Genomic DNA, 20108 nt, shown 5'->3' with positions numbered 1-20108 from the left:
CCCCCTCTCCTCTGATGCGCAGCCCCACACTGGGTGTCTTCTAGCTCCATCCCCTAGTGCCAGAAGGTCTCAAGAGCTGATTGTCTCCTTGTTTGAACCCTGCTGTTTCTTCCTGGTATTTGCTTCTGCTAAACACATTGAACTGAAACCGGCCTTGTGTTAGGGGAAGCTGGTTCTTACGAGGGAGGGCAGGGAGCCCATCAAATTAGTTTTAAAGGATAGTGAGGACATCCCTTCTTAGGAGGACACCGAGTCTGGTCCCCAGAAGGAGGTGGGTATGTGGGAAGAACCATTCTCTGGGGTGCTGAGCACCCCTCCCTGTGACTCCATCTGCAAAGGCCCTAGTATCTCAGATGCTGCCTGTCTTTGGCTCGAAGGCACCAGAGCTTTATCGTCTCCCTCCAGGTCCAGCACTCGGGGACGTGGGGGAGGCCATGAGGGAGCTGTCAGAGGTGAAGGACTCACTGGACATGGAAGTGAAGCAGAACTTCATCGACCCCCTTCAGAACCTGCACGACAAAGATCTGAGAGAGATTCAGGTGTGTGCAGCAGACACCCTGCAAAGCCGGCAGCCCAGAGCGAGCACGCAGCGCTCCTGAGCTGGAGAAAGCGGCTCTGGCTTAGGTTGCAATGATGGCAGTGGGCACCTGGGTCGAGAAAGACCAGGAGCCCCAGAAGGGCAGCCCCACAGCCCACTGAGTGCCTTTGCCTCGCGGGGTGCTGCGTGGACTTCGGAAGAAGCTGCAGAGGCCGTGGCCTTTCCATGCAGATGGGCAATTCTGTTCATTAGAGTGGCGGCTGGGCTGGTGCCACACCCTGAGTGCTCATGGTGCTATTTGGTAGCTTAAATAAATAGTTACTATATCACCCTTAAATTTGTATTTTCATAATGATTGCTGAGATCGAGGAAGAACAGCCAACTACCCTCTTTCTAAATACGGAAAAGTTGAGCTGTTGTGATGCATGAAGTTCGGCTGACGTTGTCTCTAACTGGATGTGTGATATTTGCTCATTCATTTATTCAACAAAATTTGTTGAATTTGCCTGAACTTGACTTTGCTGGCTGGGAAGTGCCCCACCACGTTCAACTCAGATTCTCGTCATCCTAGCTGAAATTGGCACTTGGTGAGTGGGAGACTCGCTGTAAATCTAAAATATAGCTCTGGCCCAGCACCCTACTCTGCAGCCAGCCAAAGGTTCCAGTGTTTTGGGTGTTCCCTCTGAAAGAGATGTTCATTTTGGACGAGGGGATGAAGAGCTGGGGAATGGCCAGGATAGTGTTCGTCCTCTCTTCCCTTTTGGCTCTTTGTCACCCCCAGCTGTTTTCTTCTCCTTTCCTTTCACTCCATGTGCCCAGGAGCAAGGGACAATCCACCCCACACCCCCATTAGCAGGGGAAGACCACGGCTCTCAGGGAAACAATGTTTTTTGACTTTGGGAAACTACTGGCTACTGGAGACGATGGGCAGAGGCTGGGGACCCTTCCTGGGGCTCCACCAGGGGATTGGGGCTCAGCGTGGACTATTAGACCAAGTCTAATGGTCTAGACTTGTTGGGGGAGGTAGAGGGAATCAGCAGTCCCAAGGCTTGGCCCTGTATATTTCAGTTTGGGTGGTGAGGAATTCTTATTCTTAATAACTTAGTGAACAACTTAAGTAAGTGATTCTTATAGACTGCAAGAGTCAAAAAACAAGTATCCATTGCTTCTCCTTTTACTTCAGGAAAGGCATTTTCCCCTGAAGATGAGGATGCAGGCTCTGTGAGTGTGTGCTTTCGGTGTGTTTAGTATGCACATGTGTTCCCTTCTTACCATTGGCAGGGGAAGGCGTCGTCCAGCTCAGCTTTGGTCTGGCAAAGCCATAAAATAAAGGTCACTGATAACTCCCACAGTTTCTTTCTTGCGCTTAACTTTTTGGAAGATGTTTCCCCATGCTTAGTCTTTGGAAGTGTTTGCCTCCCTGATGCACGTCTTCATTTCTCCGATGATGTGCTGTTTTAAAGCACACCCTGTCTTATTCCCGAGGCTAACGGCGTGATGGACAAGTGAGCTGCAAGAGACGTTTCCACAAGTCCTTTGCAGCACATCCTTGCCCTTGACTCTTTCAGCATCATCTGAAGAAGCTGGAAGGTCGGCGCCTGGACTTTGATTACAAGAAGAAACGACAGGGCAAGATTCCAGATGAAGAGCTTCGCCAGGCTCTGGAGAAGTTTGATGAGTCTAAAGAGATCGCAGAGTCAAGCATGTTTAACCTCTTGGAGATGGATGTGAGTGACTTCTAAGGCCTTTACATTTAACTGTACCATGGGAGCACAAAAATAATGTTTTAAAATACGTCGCTAAATATTAATATCTGATGATACTTTATGATAGGAACACATAGGTGGTGATTTCTTTTAAATAATTTTAAGTGATAAAGTAGTTTGCGAGATGGGAAAGTTTTCCTTCATCCTTATAGTCTGATCAGATAGATTTTTGTCTTCTAATGAGTGTTGGTGTACTACCACTAGTGCAAAGATAAGAATGTTTGTGATGGTCTGGCTGTAAACTCATTACTCCACTAAAAACACTGTGGAAGTACAGATCCTACTGACTGAATACCAACCAAAGTCCACTCAGAATCGAGTGTCCAGCCTAGGCTAAGATGTTCTGTATTTGGAAGTGAAGCTGACATTTTCTTTGAAAAAGTAAATTTTATTAAGATTAGCGTAGGAAATACATGTAGGGCTTAGATAAGGTGCTTCAAAAACTACACCTGTGTCTCCAGAGTACTCAATGAGTATTCATGGTTTTAGACTTTACAGTCTGTTGAGTTCTTTTAGCTTCCAAACCACTAGGACATCTCTTCATTCTTATTCCCCTCACACAGTAAGACCTGGGGAGCCAGCTTTCCTGTCCTCCTCCCCCTCTGCCTACACCTCCGTCGGTTGCTGATCAGCTTCCGCTGAGATGTTGGCAGATACTTTATGTGCTCAGGACTCCTTTAGTCAGGGCTCACGGAGAGACAAGAGCTGTAGGGCACCGGTGTGAATATGGACACAGGAGGGGGACATATCGGGGAGATGAACTCCTGGGAGTGTGGAGGCTGAGCAGGCCCCCAGATGCTGCCTAACTGGCAGAGCAAAGAAGCTGATGTCTGGTGCAGCCCGGTGCAGAGGCCCAGCCAGGGGTGCAAGTCCTGCAGTGAAGGCTGAATGTGGAGAGCCGGGAGCTGATGCCAGGGCAGGAGGTGATGAGGGTCCAGCCTCGGGGGAGGGTGGGGAGAGAGCGAGGAGGGCAAGGCCTCAGCTGACTGGAGGGTGCTTACCCTCCCCGGGTGGGGCAGCTCCTCCTCCTCCATCCTCTGATTCTGCTGGGTGTGGGCACACACCTGCAATTCCAGAGGATCACAAGTTTGAGGCCAACTTAGCAAGATCTAGGTTCAGGCCCCAGTACCACCCCGGCAGAGCCAATGATTTGGATGCTGGCCTTCTGGAAACACCTTCCTAGATAACCAGAAATAGTTTTGCTAGCTGATCTGGGTGTCCCTTGGTCCAGTCAAATTGATCCCTAAAATGAACCAGCTCTTGACTTACCTGCTCTGATCCTGGCTGGTCTTTCCCACCACCATGGAAGGTGTACATCTGTGTTTACATAAAACTGTCTTTAGCCACCTAATTACTCTGCTGGAGGAATACCTGGCAAGCCCAGGATCTCAGCCTACCCTCAGACGTACAGGGCAAAATCAAGGAGCTACTACTCAGCTGGATCGCACAGAACAGAAATAACTAAGATGCTTAGAATGTTAGAACTGGAGCGAACTCAAGATGTAATCTGATCTAGCCTCTCTGCATTGCAGACGAGGCTCGGAGAACACACAGGGTTTCCATCGCACACCATCCTGACTCCCCTGGTGCCTGATGTGAGAAAGTCAGTAGCCACATTTTTATTCATAGCACTACATTAACTGACCACGAAAAGCAGAGGGAACAAAAAAGTCATTCCAGCAGCATGTCCTTTTCCTATGGGAACTTAATAAAAGCCACATCCTATCAGAAGAGCATAGCTAAGCACGAGACTGTTTAATATGAGTTATGTGATCTTCATGAGGATTCTTTCTAACATTGTCGCTCTGCGTGGTTGCAAGCATGAGGATGCTTTCTTGTGCTTAATTAGTTGGAGCCTGCAGAAGCATCTGCCTTAGCCAGGCTCGCGGCACAGTCCTTAGCACTGTCTAGAGTTGGGTGTGCGCTGGGCACAGCACGTCGGATGTGTGGGGAAGTCGTAGCTGCTTCGGGAGGGTACCCTGCTAACGGGCGTGATCCTCCTCCCATGTGCAGATTGAGCAGGTGAGCCAGCTCTCCGCGCTTGTGCAGGCCCAGCTGGAGTACCACAAGCAGGCGGTGCAGATCCTGCAGCAGGTCACTGTCCGACTGGAGGAGAGGTAGGTGGCAGTCCCTGCAACTCACACTCGCGCGTCTGCAGAGAAACTTCTGCCAGAATCCCTGCTGGTCCCATAGACAACTTATGCGTTGCTTTCATTTTGTCTTGAGCTTTACTTTGCCGCATTCTCTGGAACCTGGCCTTGGGTGTATGAGCGACTGTGCCCTGGACTCTGCACTGGCCGTCGTGGTTGGGATGGCGAGATGCTGCCGGTGACGGTGAAGCCCGGTTCTGTGTGAGGACCGGATGCAGAGCCTTAAGGCACTGCATAGACTAAGCCTTCTTAGCCTAACTGGCGGAGGAGAGGACAGAAGCCCAGGGAGGGAAGTGGCTTGCCAGGGTCTTACATACATGTGCATCTGGGGTTCACAGTCAAGCATAAGCTGCTTGAAAACCTGAAGAAGAGCTTTGCACACTTTGTGTTTCTTTGAACAGTAGTCATCCACTGTGAGAAAGAGCCTTCTCAGGTGTCTGTCTGTCCCGCCCCTTGGGTGTGTCCCACTGCAAGTCATAGCGGTGTTCTGTGTGAACGGGGCTCTGAGGAGCTCAGCTGTGTGCAGCCACCCTGAACTGCAATACAGACGTTCCCCGACCAGCGGACAGCGGGGTTGTGCTCTTAGCAAACCCAGAATCACAAAAGCATTCAGTCTACCTAGTGTATAGAGCAGCACGAGTTAGCAACACAGTGCACTGTGGAATACTCGCCACTTACCCTTGCGAATGCGTGGCCGGCAGGTTTGTGGCTTTGATGCCACTGCCTAGGGCAGTGACAGTGCTGGGAGTGCGTGCTTTAGGGGCTGCAGGTGACAGCTCGATCCAGCTCGCTCTCCTTCTTTCCTTCCTTTCTTTCCTTATATCTTTTCTTTTCTTTCCCTCCCTTCCTCCCTCCCTGCCTTCCTCCATCCCTTCTTTCATTCCTTCTTCTCTCACTTTCTCTGTCTCTCCCTCTCCCCCCGCCTTTTTTTTTTTGTAATAGGAATTGAACATAGAGCCTGCTGATCCCCAGCCATTGTTGGATTTTATTTCCAGAAGGGTCTCACTAAGTTCCCCAGGCTGGGTTCAAAATTGTGATCTTCCTACCAGCCTCCAGGAGTGTCGGATTTCAAGTGTGAACCACACACATGGCTTGGGCTGTGAGCTGCTAAAGGAGGAAAAGATCAGAATTTAATGTAGTTTCCATTGATGTCTGTACCTTTGCACTGTTGTAAATTTAAAGAATACTGAGTCAGTCTCACGAGAGTCTGTATGTGTTACGTAGGCAGATAAAGCCATATGATTATGCTGAACACAAATTCTTCCCAGGGTCTCCCGGCAGCCTTTCTCTCAGGTCTTAGCCGCCTGAGATGTTCAGAGATGGTCTGCGGCTAGAGCACAGGGAAGACTCCAGTGTTTTACGCCGCAGCATTAGGAAGTCACCTGTTTGCATTGTTCTCAGCTGAGCGGCCTCAGTCTCCTCCTCAGCCTTGTGTGACTGGTGCTTTGATGGTGTAATTTCCTTCCTTGCACTCTTGTGGAGATAGGTCTAACATCGAAGCCTCTAGGAAGATTCAAAGCCATGCCCCTGAAAACACTAAAGATGCACAGTAATGGCGCTTCGGTTTGCTGATGGTTGCGTTTGCAACAAAAGCATATGGAAACATGTTGTTTCCATTCCATGCCAGGTGACAAGCAGAACCACGCCCTTCTTTCCTACACAAACACAAACACAGCTGTCTTCCCCCAAATAGGAAAGCAAATGGAGTTTGCAAGCCAAGGTATCACTTGTACGTGCCTTTGTGAGGTCTACTGAGAGTAATGGGACCACATTCCTTTTTCTTTTTTTTATTTGTGAAATGTATTCAAAGTCAGTACCATCCTACAGTCCGCATACCCTTATTCCTACCAACCACTGCAAGTTTGCAGTGTACTAGAAATATAAGATACATTTTTTGTACTTTGCTGTACAAACACCTGAAACTCAGGGGCATATTTACAGTGTGCAGAGTGCACTTACTGGCCACACCATCCGCTTGCAGCACTTGGCCGAATCTCTGTCTGCGCCTACTAGAGCCCACGGCCGGTCATCCATCTGGTTATCGCTGTTGTGCTGTGCCCCTCTGCGGGCTGCTAGCCGCTGGATGGCCAGAACTCTGCTTACTCCCTTTGTGTCGCTGGTGCACATCTGCAGATTGTTCTGGATGAAGGGGAGGAAGTGAGGGGTTAGAGAGGACAAAGGAGCTGAGGACAAGCCCAGAGCACACACAGGGCGAGAGAGCTCAGTCCCTGTCACACTTTCCCGCCCTGCCTTACCTTAGTGAGTGACCACCATCTCCTTGGTGGTGGTTTTATTGTTTTCTTTTTACTTCCTACATGGTTGCATAATTAATCTTCCCCCTCTTTCCTTTCTGATGCAGAATAAGACAGGCTTCCTCCCAGCCTCGGAGAGAATATCAGCCTAAACCCAGAATGAGCCTGGAGTTCCCGGCAGGGGATGGCACTCAGCCCAATGGGGGGCTCTCCCACACTGGCACACCCAAGCCTGGAGGTGAGCGGCCTGGGGCATGCCTCGCCCTCCCTGCGTCTCAGGTTGTGGGCCATCCCAGGCCAGGCGTAGGAGATGTGCACTGACGCGGTTTCCCTGGGATGGCTGGCCGGGGGAGCTCTGGAGCCCTTTCCTCTTCTCGTTGCCCTTCCAGTCCCGCACCCAGCCCTTCTGTGCAGAACTGTCTTTGTGTGGACCTCGTCCCGTGGCCTCACACTCACAGCGCTCGCCCAGCCGCCACACTTGCTTTTGACCGATGACGGGGTGGTCATAAATCATCCTAACTCGCCCGTTAGGTGGTCTTGCTGCCCGCGCCCTCCTGGGAATCAGCATGCGGGAGAACGAGTGCCCCGCAGTATGCGCCCACCTTACCCCAACTCCTCCCAGGCAGAGCTGCATGTTTGGGGTTACAGAAGCAGGGGGTTCAGAGGAGGTTTCCTTCCCCAGCCTCTCAGCGCTCTGGTTCACGGCTCAGTGGTACTAAGGTTGACATCCTGAAAGCTGAATTTTATTTTCCTTGGAAATATCGAGGTACATCCAGTAATCCATTATTTCTATCCCTCACAGGCATCACATAAAAGCCTGTGCTTGAGACGTTTCCAACTCTAACAGCACTTGCTTGGTTAAAGAAGCGGGACCTGTCTTACGCGGGATGTGGGTTTTAAAGACACGCACTTTGCCCTGTTGTCCTCGTGTCCCTAGTGCTAGATTTCCTCAGTAGGAAAGGTTTCGTTACATGCTGTCACTTGGGAGACTGTGAAGGACAGGAGGAGCTCCCCGTCCCCCCGTCACCTCCTCTGTGCCCAGCTCCCATGTGCTGTGTGGTCGCAGGCTGCCGGGACAGCTGTGTGCATTCTGACCGTGCTGTGTTGTTAGCCTGCATCTCATTATCAACTCCTCACATCATCTGGTCTCCCGCCTCTGGGCACTGTCGGGACACTGAGTCTAATTAACTCTTTTGTAAATGTCCCAAGAATAGATGTGACCTTTTCTCACCCTGGAAATAAAAATAGGAATGCCCAGCCATGTCCGGCTCCAAGGGAGCAACAGAACACTTGTAGCAGGGCAGGATGCCCTTCTAGTGGGCGCTGGGTCTGCTGGCAAGAGGGAAACGTGGCGAGGCGCAACGAGGAAGGAGGGGTGCAGCAGGCCAGGCGAGGCAGCGACAGTGGACTCCGAGCGTCACACACCCCTGTGCTCTTGTGTTCTCCTCTCTGCCCTGACCCCAGGAGCCCCCATGGATCAGCCCTGCTGCCGAGCGCTGTACGACTTCGAACCCGAGAATGAAGGGGAGCTGGGTTTCAAAGAGGGCGACGTCATCACGCTCACCAACCAGATTGACGAGAACTGGTACGAGGGGATGCTGCACGGCCAGTCGGGCTTCTTCCCCATCAATTACGTGGAGATCCTGGTCGCCCTGCCCCATTAGGGTGGCGTGCCGGCTGGCGCGCCTCTTCCTGACCCAGGTAGCTCAGTTTAACCACAGCTTCGGTAATGCCGCTTCCCACACACCTCGGTGCGGGCCGCAGTGGACCGAGGCAGCGAGCCCACTGTCTGGCTGGCTTGTCGCCCCCGCCGGAGAGGTGACGGCTGGTGTCTTCCGCCCAATGAGCCTGGCATCTGCTTCACACCACCCGAGACTGGCCAGGGGTCAGAACTGCTGTTTACATAGCTCTCAGGAGGCTGTGGCTCTCAGAGTATGACCACGAGCCGCGTCACAGAACAACCATCCTGCTGAAGATATTGTCTGTCACCCAGAGGCCATCAGGAGATCTCCAGGTCTCCAGTCATAGAGGAGCAAGCGCTTGGCTTCACATCGTCCCTTCCCGGATGTGTGAGTCACAGAATGGTGAATGGAAGCCGCCCTCACCAGCAGCTTCCTTCTGATCTGAGTCAGTCTCTTGGGGCCAGCAGTAGACTCGTAGTCATTGTGGAGTGAGGCTTTCTCTGAACAGTGACCTTGTTCACCCCGTATGCCTGCCTGTGAGGTAGAGCCAGTTCCTGCCCTCTGTGTTCTTAAAGCCAGAGATGAGGTTCTCACTTATTTCTAAATAAGCCAGTTGGCAGTCCGCTTATTACGGAGTAGGCTGGAAGAAGGGACCGCCCTGTGAGGAACTGGGAAGAGGTCTTGTTTCCAAGCCTGACTTTCTAGCTGTACAGAAGCACTGTGTGTATTTAGGCATTTTGAAGGGAACAGGGAAGGGGAAACCACCATCTCCACTCAGTGTTATTTATGAATTGTTTCACGGATCTGCTTGGCACAAAGAAACCAGGAGAAGTACTAGTAACCACCTTCCCACTACTCCACAGAGCGAGAAGCAGGCAGTGTCTGTCTTTCCACTTGGACCTTGTGCTCCTGGAGCATCGTTTTGTGCGTATTCTGCCCTCAGTGAGGACCAAATGAAGGTGGTTTTTGTGCTTAGCGGTTTAAGGTATGCGGCTGCGGATGCCTGCTTCCCAGTTCAGTTGTTACTTTGTACCTGTTCTTTCTATCCCACCTTCATTTTGTGTGCACAGTGCCACGTGTAAGCTTAGCAGTGTTGGGTTTTTGCTCTGTCACGAAAGCCCTGTTAGGTATCCAGAGTCCTATTTATCTAGCTGTACAGATTCTTCAGGTTCACTGTGCTGCTCCCAGTGTGCCAACTGTGATAGTGGATCGTGTGGAGTAAAAGGCAAATCTTACTGCTTAATGTATAAACTCACCCCAGGAGGCATTGCTGTTCCCAATAAACATTGCTGAGGACAAAGTCAAAGGTTCTGCTTCTTCACTTGGTGTCAGTTCTCTGGGTCTGACAGTGGGTGGATTAAGGCTTGTTCGGTCTCCATTAGACTCTGTTTATTCACTTTTAGCTTCTTTCTTTATTTTTTGATGCAGGGTCTTGCTCTGTAATTCAGGCTGACCTTGAATTTACTGTGTAGCCCAGGCTGGCCTCGAACTTGCAGCAGTCCTCCTGCCTCGGCCTCCCAAGTGCTAGGATTACAGGCGTGCACCACCACTTCGGGCTCCGTTAGCTTCTGATGCAACCAAGCCAGACCGGGATGCAACAACCTCTGTCTGCCTCACTGTGAGTCGGGAAAAGAGCAGGAGCAAGCTGGGCTGGACACCAACAGCTTCTTGGTAACCCCAGGAAGGAGTAGAGTTTGGGAGAGAGAGGAGAAGTGAAAAGAGCATGACTTCTCTGTGTAAGGGGGGTGTCATCCATGACATTGTTAAGAGAATGGGTATTAGAAGGCGAGAACAACATACACCGTGTTTAGCAGCCTCTTTTCTTCATGTGTGACGGTAGAGAAAAGCACAGCGAAGTACAGTTCCATCAAAAGCCAGCATTCTTTTTTCCTTGATGTGTCTTGAACATCAGAGTTGAGTGAGTGGGGAAAAGCACACAAAATGTGTATTTCCCAAGCTCCCAAGAGGATAAATGTGCTCTTCGTGTATTAGGTGCCCTTTGCTTCTTTTGTCTCAAAAACTCTAGTCCGGATTTTCTAAACTAACACGAAGAGTTCAGTATACAAATCCTATATGTAAATTATTCTTACATAAAAATTTGCTAAATGCATGCGTTCTAGAGTATTACAGATGAATTCTCTAAGTCATTTAAAAATATAAGAATATTATAAATGTAGAAAATCCAGAAGAATCTAAACTGTTGGAATCTGTAAGTGAATTCAATAGAACTACTAGATATAAGATAAATATACAAAATTTGGTTTATTTCTGTATGCCAATTAGAATAATACAGTTTTAGATAATATTTGCAAAATCATCCAAAAGTCAAACTCTTAGACTTAACCTAGCAAGATTGCACAAGACCTTTACATAGAAAATAATGAAACATGCTTGAGAAAATACAGACCTTAGAAAAGACATACTCTCTGCTTATGGATTAGAAAAGTTGGTCCTGTAAAGACATTGTTTCTCCTCATATTTAGTTATTCTGAGGTTCAGTGCAGTTTCAGCCCAAATCTCAGGAAAGCTTTTCTGTTTGAAAATTGACAAGTTTACTTTTCAAGCCTAATCATAAAGCGAGCGTGGAAGAGCACAGTGATCCTTTTCTGTGAAGAACAAAGGCTTTAATCTTTATAAATAAAGTATTCTAAAGTGAAAGCAATAAAGGCAGTGCGTGCCGATGTGCCAGGAGAGTGATGGCCCACACACTGCCTGTGCACTTGGACTGCTTTGGAAGCAGTAAAGCTTCCCAGTACCTCAATGTGACATTTCCACGTCGCTGGAGCCCACTGAGAACCCTACAGGGAAACCGAGGGCTAGACCTCACACGTGGAACACTGGCACTGTGAGCCATTGTCCAGCGAGACCAAACACCCCAGCACAGACTGCGGGGAGCAATCATGTAAGGGCATGTTGCGGAGAGCACTTACTGCTCTCTTGTAATGGACGCACTTACCAGATTCACAGCTGACTGGATCCCTCATCTTTACTGAAGTATAGTAAATACCTGTTTTACACAATCTTAAGTATGGAATAGACAGACAACTCTGAGGACACCTGGAAGTCACTTAACTGAAAACTCATTCTCCAGAGTCTAATCACAGAACAGCTATTAGAAGTGGAGATGGAAGTTGAACTGAATTACACGTAACTAAAATTGTAAATTCACTGGAGGAATTACCAACTTTTCCAATAGATTTGAAAGGTCTTAAAGTGAAAACTCTGGGAAAAGAGGTTTCTCCCCCAGTTTCATGTCACTGTAAAAAAGCAAAGAACAAGAATTAGATGACCAAAAAAGATTTTCCCAGGACAGTGCATAGTAAACAGTGTGTGCCCTGGAATGTACCTGGTCCTGCTCTGCATTTTGGGAAATGAGGGTCGTCTATAGCTGGAATTCAAAACAGCTTCTGGTGTCCACTTCAGGTAGACACAGTCAGTCCGTGTTTCATTAATTGATTAGGAGCCGCTGATCAACATGTGGACTCCGTAATCCCTCCCTGTGGTGGAGTTTGAGGGAAGGCCTGTGTGCAGAGGAGGGAGGCCGTGGGGCCTTCATCAGGAGCTTGGCTGGTGGCTGGTGAAGAGGCCACGCCAGCGTGTCCGAGGCCCAGCTCCGAGGACCTGTGGGGAGCCTTTAGTTACAGGCACTGTCAGAGAACAGAGCAGCACCATTTTAAGGGCCCACTGATTGCTAACCACATAAAGATCAAGTCCCTGAGGGGCCCTCCCAGCACAGAGCCGTCATGGTGGTGACTTCTGTGTGTGGCAGGGGAGAGCTGTGATTCTTGACAGGGTAGAGCACACTGCCAACTTTGGAAACAAAAGATGTAGAATAGCGTTTCATGACCACTTGCTAAAAGCAGTGATTTTCAAGAGTTTGGGGAAAGACCAGAGGGTCCATCTTTAAAAACCTCTGCCAGCGATTCTTAACGTGTCTCTCTTAACAGAGCTCTTGCCTCCATCACAGCTGTTGGAGATAGGGAAAGCACCCAGAGCAGTGGGGGCAAACCCAGGGCATGCATGCCACAGTGGCTGGTGGTATCATTGAAAGCTCTAAAAGGTTCACCATCCCTGCCCTAGAGTCTCCTGAACCTGTTTGATAATAGTCACCTGGGAATAATTGTACATCTGAACTTCAAGGCTCTGTCCCACCCAGGGCCTGGGAAGTTGTAACCATCGTCAGAAAGGCTTAGGAAAAACCAGACAGTGCACCTACGTGCCCACGTCACTTGAGTCACCTGGGTCCTGTTCACACAGGTGCCTGGGCCCCTCCCCGGGTATTCCGAGTCAGTGGGTCTGGTGTGAAGTCTGAGAATTTACATTTCTGTCTCGCTTCGTAACAGCGGTGCCAGTCCCTGGCCCATCTCTGGAGTAGTTCTGCTCTATGGTCAATTCCTTAGGAAGAGCCGGCTGCTTGCTGGACTTAGGGCTGCCCGTGGGGCTCCCTGTGCTGAGAAAACATGGATGTGTTATTCGGGTGCTTTCCCCCAGTAGTTGTTTTTGTGCTCGTACACCGAGTGGAACTTCCTCTGGAGAAGGACAGAGAAAACCCAGGTGCGCTTCGCAGAGCTTAGAGCCTCCAGTGCCGCTGGAGGTTGCCTCAGAATGTCAGGGAGCCCAAAGCCACCTTCAAAAGCATCTTCCCAGACACTCGAACTCAGGCAAGTTTGGGATGTTCTCGTCGGCAGACAGATGTCTAAAATAAGCAGGCACTTGCTCCCTGCTTTTTCTTATTTATTCTTTTGTTTGACTGTTTAAGATTCTGAAATTACTGATTGATCTGGTGATGTTTGCCGCACAGATTTCTACCCTCATTCAGGGAGATCTTGCAAATCCAGGACATCCCGTGTTTTTCCACTTTACTGGTGACAAAAGAGGCCGACTTGGGTTCCCACCTTCTTGATGTATCCCTCACTCCGTGTCTCGTGAGAGAACCAGGGACAGGGAAGTCTAAGGCAGACACGGGCCCTCTCATGGGGCGGCTGGCACCGTGTGTGCTCTCCTTTCTCAGCACTAGTACGGCCCAGGGTCTGCACAATTCTACAAGTGTCTGGCCCGCCCCGTCCTCCTGTGTGGTGACTGAGGGGCCACACTCTGGGGGCACTGGTTCAGCTGCAGGAATTGTTTGATTTGTTTGATTTATGGAGGAAGAATCTGTTCCACAGTGAAGGGGAAGAAACGTACCTTGCAGGATCGTCCAAACAAGGAGAAAAGAGGTGCCAGCTGCCCTGGTTTTCTCCTCCCCAGAGACCAGCCAGACGGCAGCACGGTGGACTGCCCAGGCCGGTCCTGAGGCCAGCAACAACGCAGTCTTCTTTGTGGATGTTGCTGTTTGGGAACATCAAAGTGTACATTCATTATGTGGGAGACAGTGGGAGGAGGGAGGAGCTTGTGACTCTGAGGACCCTGGACTGACCAGTGAGCCCAAGTACCAAATGCTGAGGCCGTCCGATGTCAGGCCACCGAGGTCTTTCATTTTTGTTGTGGTTTCTGGTGTTTTCCCTTAGGTAGTTTCATGGGGCCCAGATGGCCCTCTGCTGGCCAAATGTATTTAACAGTTCAGTTTGACAGGCACCGAACGTTTGTTTTCCAGGTCCGTTTCTGGCACTTTCTTAGCCTGGCACTGTGCTCCCGGGAAGCCACGTTTTCCTGTGTGTGTGGCACAGTAAAGCAGGCACACTAGCAAAGTGTCATCCTGCTGCGCAGCCAACGCTTGCTGGGAGGAGGCCTCCTTGGCTGTCGGCTGTTGTTCCCCCACCGCGAGGCTATCACAACCGAGTAAGGACCAGGTCCCCAGGGAGCGGGGCAGGCGGCTTGAACCCAGGACCAGGCGCTGCAGGAAGTGCGCCTCACCGCCAGCGTGCCGCCGCCTGGCCGGAATTCGTGCGGCAAAGAGGGTTCGAAGTGAACCACGATGTGCCCGACCCTGTCCCGTGTCCGGCCCTGCTCGTCCATTTCTGCCACTCTCTGCAGCTCCTGTGAGGCTGGGTCAGAATGTTTCTGTCCCAAGGGGAAGCCAGGCCTAGAGGAAGTCTCTTCCTTCTGCATGGGGAGCCGGCTCACCAGGTGTTCCCTGCGCTGGGCTTCTGCCCTGCCTCAGCTGGCCAGCGTGGTCCTGGGCGGGCTCTGCTCCAGCCGGCCTGGTCCTGTGTGACAGCCGGGAGAGCTGTCTGACCGCCACGTCTATGCCAGACGTCTCACTCTCCTGATTCAGGGACGCGAGACGGTCAGCCCCGAGGGACAGGCAGGCCTGAGCCTCAGTGCCCACTGTGCCACTGTGCTCTCCACGCCAGATGCTGTCGGACCCTAGCTTCAGTGATTACAACCCCTAGCCGAAGCCACAGCAGACCCGAAGTGGCTCTTGTGTGACACTGAGGGCGTGCGGGATCCCTGGCCTCTGCGGCCACCAGGTAAGTGGACCCTGGAAGGAGGAGCGTATTCTGACACGTTTTATTCTTCCTGTAAGATCATGGTGATCTGGTCATTGTGCTGCTCCCTCCTGCGTGGCATCCGCCTCCCTGTGCCAGTGATCCAGTGTTCTGTGTATACTGCGTTGGTGAAGATGACGGCCTGTCAGTCCCCTGAGTCCATGGACGGAGGGGTGCCTGACAGGGTCTTCTAGCCGTGTGACATAGCCTCTGGATCCATCCACCCAGAGAAAGGTGGTGGGGATTTTACACGTGAAGGAACCAGGGCAAAGAATTCTAACCCCAAAACCCACGCTCTCCTTGTTCTCCAGCATAAAGCCTATTATATAATTTATATTTCATGTATGAGAAATGCGAGTCCTCAAATTCAAATACAGGAAAACTGCTCCTGCCCTAGTCCACTTACCAGCGCTGTTGTGCTGTGGAGGTTATTTAACTCTCTGAGCCTCTGTTTATTGAATTTTAAAATGGATATGTAATATTACCTACCTACTGTTTTGGTAGGTAGTTGAAGATTGATTTAATAAAATGTTTAAAGCGGTGCATGACACAGAGCAAGCACACTGCATGATTTAGAAACAGAGCAAAACAAAAACCACAGGTCCCGGGACTAGACTGAGTGCTTCTGATTCTTGCTTTAATGGCTTCCTCTGTCACCCATCTCTAAAATGATTATTGAAGCCTATGGGAAAATGAGTGCCGTCTTCCAAAATACCCTTTCTGCCCTTCGCTTTAGCCAACCTGGTGGTGAATGGTGGCTGTTTGTGGCTTTGGTTGCTTGGAGACTGCACCCAGTGTAGAGCAGTCGAAAATGAGGTCGTTTATTCTTCCAGCCGGGGTTGGAGCCAGGGCAAGGTCTCTGGCTGGGTGTGGCGGGTGGGGAGGAGCAAGTTAGCAGGATGAGCCTGTCTCCAGACACTCCGGATGGAAGTGCTCAGACCTGCACAGGGCAGTGGTGAGCATCCTGGGTGCGAGAGACAGTAACCTAATACGTTAAGAATCGGAGAGGGAGCAGGCACCTGTGCTGGGAAGGGCCAAGGATGAATCAGCTCTGGACAAGGCAAGTCCAGGGCCGCGCAGTACCCCTGCGGACCCTCGCCGCCCTCGATCCTGAGCTGTGTGCTGCTTCTCCTTTTGATGTGTTGGCTTAATATCCTGCAGACGACACAGGCCGCTGTGGGAAATACGACTGCTGACAGGTTCTTCATCTCGCAAGAGAAGGCACACGGGTCCTTGGCTCCAAAGGAAAACCTCGCAGAACCCCCGTGCTCTGCTGGGTTTCGTGTCCATCCTGGGTCCGTGACCGACTGTGGTCCAGTCACTGTGGCTCAGCGGCCAGGGCCCCCACAGTCATGGACGTGCCATTTTCCTTATGGTGTAGGAGGTGCGGAGCTCTGGGTGGGGGGAGCAGCTCTCACATGGAGGGAAGGTGAGATGAACAGAAATGAGTGATGGGTACCCTGCCTCCTGCGTCCCCCTCAGCCGGTCTCACCGGCCTCCTTTCTCTCTGCCCCCCAGTCCCGTCTGTTGGTTTCTGTCTTATGGTTCTGTTTATCTTCCATGATTTCCCACCGTCCATAGCCCATCCAGCTGTGCACTCATCCGTGGGGAGGTCTGGGCTGAGGTTGAAGCCCTTGCTTCTCATGTGGTCAGCTCACAGTCCAGATGAGCCATTTTATTGGCTGACGTTAAAGCAGTGAAAATCGTACGTGGTGCCGATGCCTTGTTGTAGAGTCTCTCTCACCAGTACCAGCACAGTCAAGTACCCCTTGTTTCTGTTGAGCCTTACGCTTTTCTTTCCGAGGGACACACAACTTTCACTTTCACCTCACCTACTTCTCTTACTCTTCCCTCTTTTGTAGAGGAGATGGAGCTCAGTGGAGTAAAAAATGTCATAGACCGCGTCTGTAGGTGAGGAATGAGTCTCTGAGGTTAGGAAGACGCAGGTCGGCGGAGAGAACCCCAGCAGGCAGTAGGGCCCCGTCGGAAGCAGCCTGTAGAGGGCGCTGTCTCTGTGCTGCCTGTAAAGGTGCCCCCCCCCGGGGGTGGCGGTGGTGTCCCCAGGGCAGATGGGACCTGCAGGCCGAAAGAATGGGCGCCTTTGGTGACCACCGTGGCTAGCGGCTGGGGTGTGCGTCCAAACGCTTGGTGCTGTGCAAAGGCTCTGCGACGCAGGCACTGGGAGGGCCCCAGGGTGACTGGGACCTTCCCGTCAGAGCTGGATGCCAGGCGCCTTAGAAGGAGCTGCGGCCGGGAATGGTCCGCAAGGTCCGGCCTGGGACTCCCCACCGCATCTCCAGCGGACTTCCTTGTATCCACTGTCAAACTCTGCCCGCCTCTGTCCGGAGAAGCTCCCCCTCTGGGTCCTGGGCGTCCCCGTCCTTTGTCCATTCTTTCAGACATTTTCTCAAAGGAAGAGTTTGCTTAGGTCAGACCCACCTGGTCTCTTCTGCTTGCCTCTCTGCGCGCAGCTCTCCACGGAGCCTCCTGGGGAAGCCATCGAGGTGTCCTTTTCTGATCCTGCCTCATGTAGTCACTGTCCCGTCCCCGGAACAAACACCTGACACCCGCAGCTGGAAAGAGGCAAGGTGTATTTTAGCTCATGTTTGCAGCCGGCGGTCAGCTGGCCCTGAGCCAGGCGATGTCATGGCAGCGGGGAGGAGAGGAGGAGAAGCTGCCACGTTGGGCTGTCTGGGAAGCAGGGTGGGGGTCACTTTTCCTTGTCTGTGCTCTCTGCTGTCTCAGTCTCTATGCTGGTCATCCTGAGGGCTCACCTCTCTTACCTCCACTGTTTACACACATTTCGAAAAGAGCCATCTCCTCTCCTGGCCCAGGGACCATATACGGATCGATCCACTGAGACTCTCAGCTTAAGCTCAGATTTTCTGGCTCCAGATATAAAATTCCACTACCCACGGAGCATCTGTCTTGGCTCCTTGAGCCCAGTGTGTCCCAAACAGAATTCATCATTTCTACCCCACCCCAATTTCTGCTCTTTCTTCTAACTTCTGCCTATCAAGAGGTGCCCCGTGCATCTACCTCATCACTCAGGCTCCTCCTTCCTTTATCTTACCTGCGTCTCCTCCCATGAATTACCAGATCCTTCCATTGTGCTTGCTAACTTCACACCCATGTCTGTGCTGTATCTGACTCTACCCTACCCACTTCTTTCCTGGAAGCTCAAACGTCAGGCTCCAGTCTTTGCCTTCCTTCCCCTATGTCCACTTTTATCATTGTAAATATCCTGAGCGATCCTTTTGCTCTTCGTGTCCTCTTTCAAGTGTATTCTGTGTGGTGTTTTAAGCCCAATCTTCCAAAAATGCAAATTTTATTTTGTTGCAGCCTTTCTTAAAACTGCCCACTTGTCCCTCACATCATAGAACAGAAGCACGTCAATGGACGTGCTCTGGCTACAGAACAACAGGATACGTGATTGGGAGCAATGTATCCATACGTGTGGTTTTTCTCTTATAATAAGAATACTAGAGATTGGTGGTGTCAGATTCCTCCCCACAGCACTGGTGATGCCTTCATCCATGCTCACCAAGGCATCAGCATCTTCGCGTGATGACTCCAACAAGCAGATTGGAAGTCGCGGGATCTCTCCATGTTTGCCTCCTGTTGATTCCTCAGCCCCGACTCCAGCCACGGCCCCTCACAGCTCCTCCAGGATTGGGTCACAGGTCCATCTTGGACACAAAGCAGCTAGAAAAATCAGTATCTGGGGTTCTTTCCGCTATCAAGAGGAAAGCGGGTATGAAAGAAGGACAGGTTGGAGAATGGTTCCTGAGTAGACAAACCAAAGGTGATTATCTCTACTTTCAACTCCCATGGTCCTTCCCATGTTCTCCCTCACATGCAGGCCCCTGAGTCTGTGGTCATCCCTTGTGGACATCCTCTGTGGTCATCTCCTGTGGTTATCCACCCCCTGTAGACATCTCCTGTTTTTCTCCATCCCCTGTAGATATCCTCTGTGGTCACCTCCTTTGGACATCTCCTGTGGCCACCCCCTGTGGTCACCCCCTGTGGACATCTCCTGTGGTCACCCCCTGTGGCCATCCCCTGTGGTCATCCCCTTAGACACCACCCCCTGCATTTGGCCTCTGAGTCTTCCCTTTCCCCTCAGCTCCAGCACTGTCCCTCCCCTTTACCTGCTGGGTTAAGCATCCATCTCACGCTCTGGATTGTATCATTTATCCCCTGTTTGGGGAAGGGCTTTCATTAATCCCTTTAGTGGATTTGAGGGTAAAGCAACTTCCTGTTTCCCCCCATGGCCAGCAGAGGACACTGCAGCCTTGGGCTTGAGCGCCCTTTAAAACTATTGATTCCTGCAGCCTTGAGCTTGCTTTTATTTGTGTTTTTTTTCCCCCAAAAGAAGTACTGACTTTGAGATTCTTATAAAGAGTGTGCACTATTTGTTTAAAGTTAGGTTTTGCTTGTGTGATGCACCCACCGACTATGCTGCAGTCGCTGTGACGGTGCACCTTCGCGTACTCGCCGAAGTTTATTGCTAAAATGATGCACATTTTAAATTCCCCTCCTCAGGTAGTTTTAGTGCTACTGTTGAGCCCTCAAGAGCAGCTGAGGTGATCTGAAGACGGCAGCCTGGTGCACAACCGCTGCTGCCCATCTCTGCGGCGGGGTGAGGTGAAGGTTGGGTAGATGTTAGTTACCCCGGGGTGCAGCCAGCCCCCGTCCAGCCTTCTCCACCCTGACGCGTGTGAGAACTCGCCTCGCGCTGGTCCTTATCTGAGGAACTGGGGCAAAGCAGCTAAACAAGGCACAGCAGTTCCTCGATTTCAGAAGGGAGCTTGTGTTCAACGGAGGGAGGCACATCAACGTGTGTATAATAACATTTCAGGAAAACCCTAGAAGAATGAAACACAGCAAGTGGTCGTGGGAGGGTACGGTTGTGTGTGCCGCAGACCCAGAGTACTGGAGTGTGCAGCGGTGGGTGAGGCCTGACTCACCTTCCGGAAGGCTTGGCTGCGCATAGACCGGTGGTCGTAGGGAGAGCAGAGGCTGGCGTGGAGCTGCTGGAGTCCAGCAAGAGGCCCTCGGAGCGGGAACACGGCGACAGCGATGCGGGGCCCGCCCTGGTCAAACTAGGCTGTACTCGAAAGGTTTAGAGACAGGATTGCCAGTTTCCCGGATGGCAATACGAAGGTGTGAGAGAAGCCATTCACCAAACCCAGCTTACGTTTTCTCTTCTCGTCCGAGGCTGCAGTGTAAACAGAGGCGACACTGATCCACAAAGCAGCTTTGTTATCAGCGAGGATCTCCAGGCTTCGA

General features: G+C 51.3%; 1 protein-coding gene and 1 long non-coding RNA gene across 9 annotated transcripts in view; one reads left to right on the top strand and one right to left on the bottom strand.

Moving 5' to 3' along the window:
* Sh3gl2 (SH3 domain containing GRB2 like 2, endophilin A1) overlaps positions 1-9707 on the top strand; it is a 156682-nt gene extending 146975 nt beyond the window's left edge. For all 5 annotated transcript variants that reach the window (XM_033757654.1, XM_033757655.1, XM_033757656.1 and 2 more), the window contains 5 exons: positions 406-539; positions 2107-2265; positions 4318-4421; positions 6814-6944; positions 8171-9707. In XM_033757654.1, the coding sequence (XP_033613545.1) occupies positions 406-539; positions 2107-2265; positions 4318-4421; positions 6814-6944; positions 8171-8370 (728 nt within the window). In that variant the 3' untranslated portion in view covers positions 8371-9707. The remainder of the gene's footprint in view (positions 1-405; positions 540-2106; positions 2266-4317; positions 4422-6813; positions 6945-8170) is intronic.
* Positions 9708-10821: 1114 nt separating this feature from the next.
* On the bottom strand, positions 10822-20097 carry LOC104866746. Of its 4 annotated transcripts, none has more exons than XR_004514859.1 (5): positions 19787-20097; positions 19270-19684; positions 18361-18552; positions 11735-17389; positions 10822-11645 (listed from the first exon to the last, which is right to left on the bottom strand). It is a non-coding gene; the product is annotated as an uncharacterized LOC104866746 (long non-coding RNA). The 4 variants fall into 4 exon arrangements; XR_781530.2 differs by having other exon boundaries at positions 10822-17389; positions 19787-19926; positions 20017-20097; XR_781529.2 differs by having other exon boundaries at positions 10822-17389.
* Positions 20098-20108: the final 11 nt, after the last annotated feature.

The sequence above is a fragment of the Fukomys damarensis genome, unplaced genomic scaffold (assembly GCF_012274545.1).
Source record: "Fukomys damarensis isolate Sample0158 unplaced genomic scaffold, DMR_v1.0_HiC HiC_scaffold_31, whole genome shotgun sequence".
Lineage (NCBI taxonomy): Eukaryota > Metazoa > Chordata > Mammalia > Rodentia > Bathyergidae > Fukomys > Fukomys damarensis.
The sequence above is the reverse complement of the archived record's forward strand: the minus strand, read 5'-3'. Positions and strand labels throughout refer to the sequence as shown.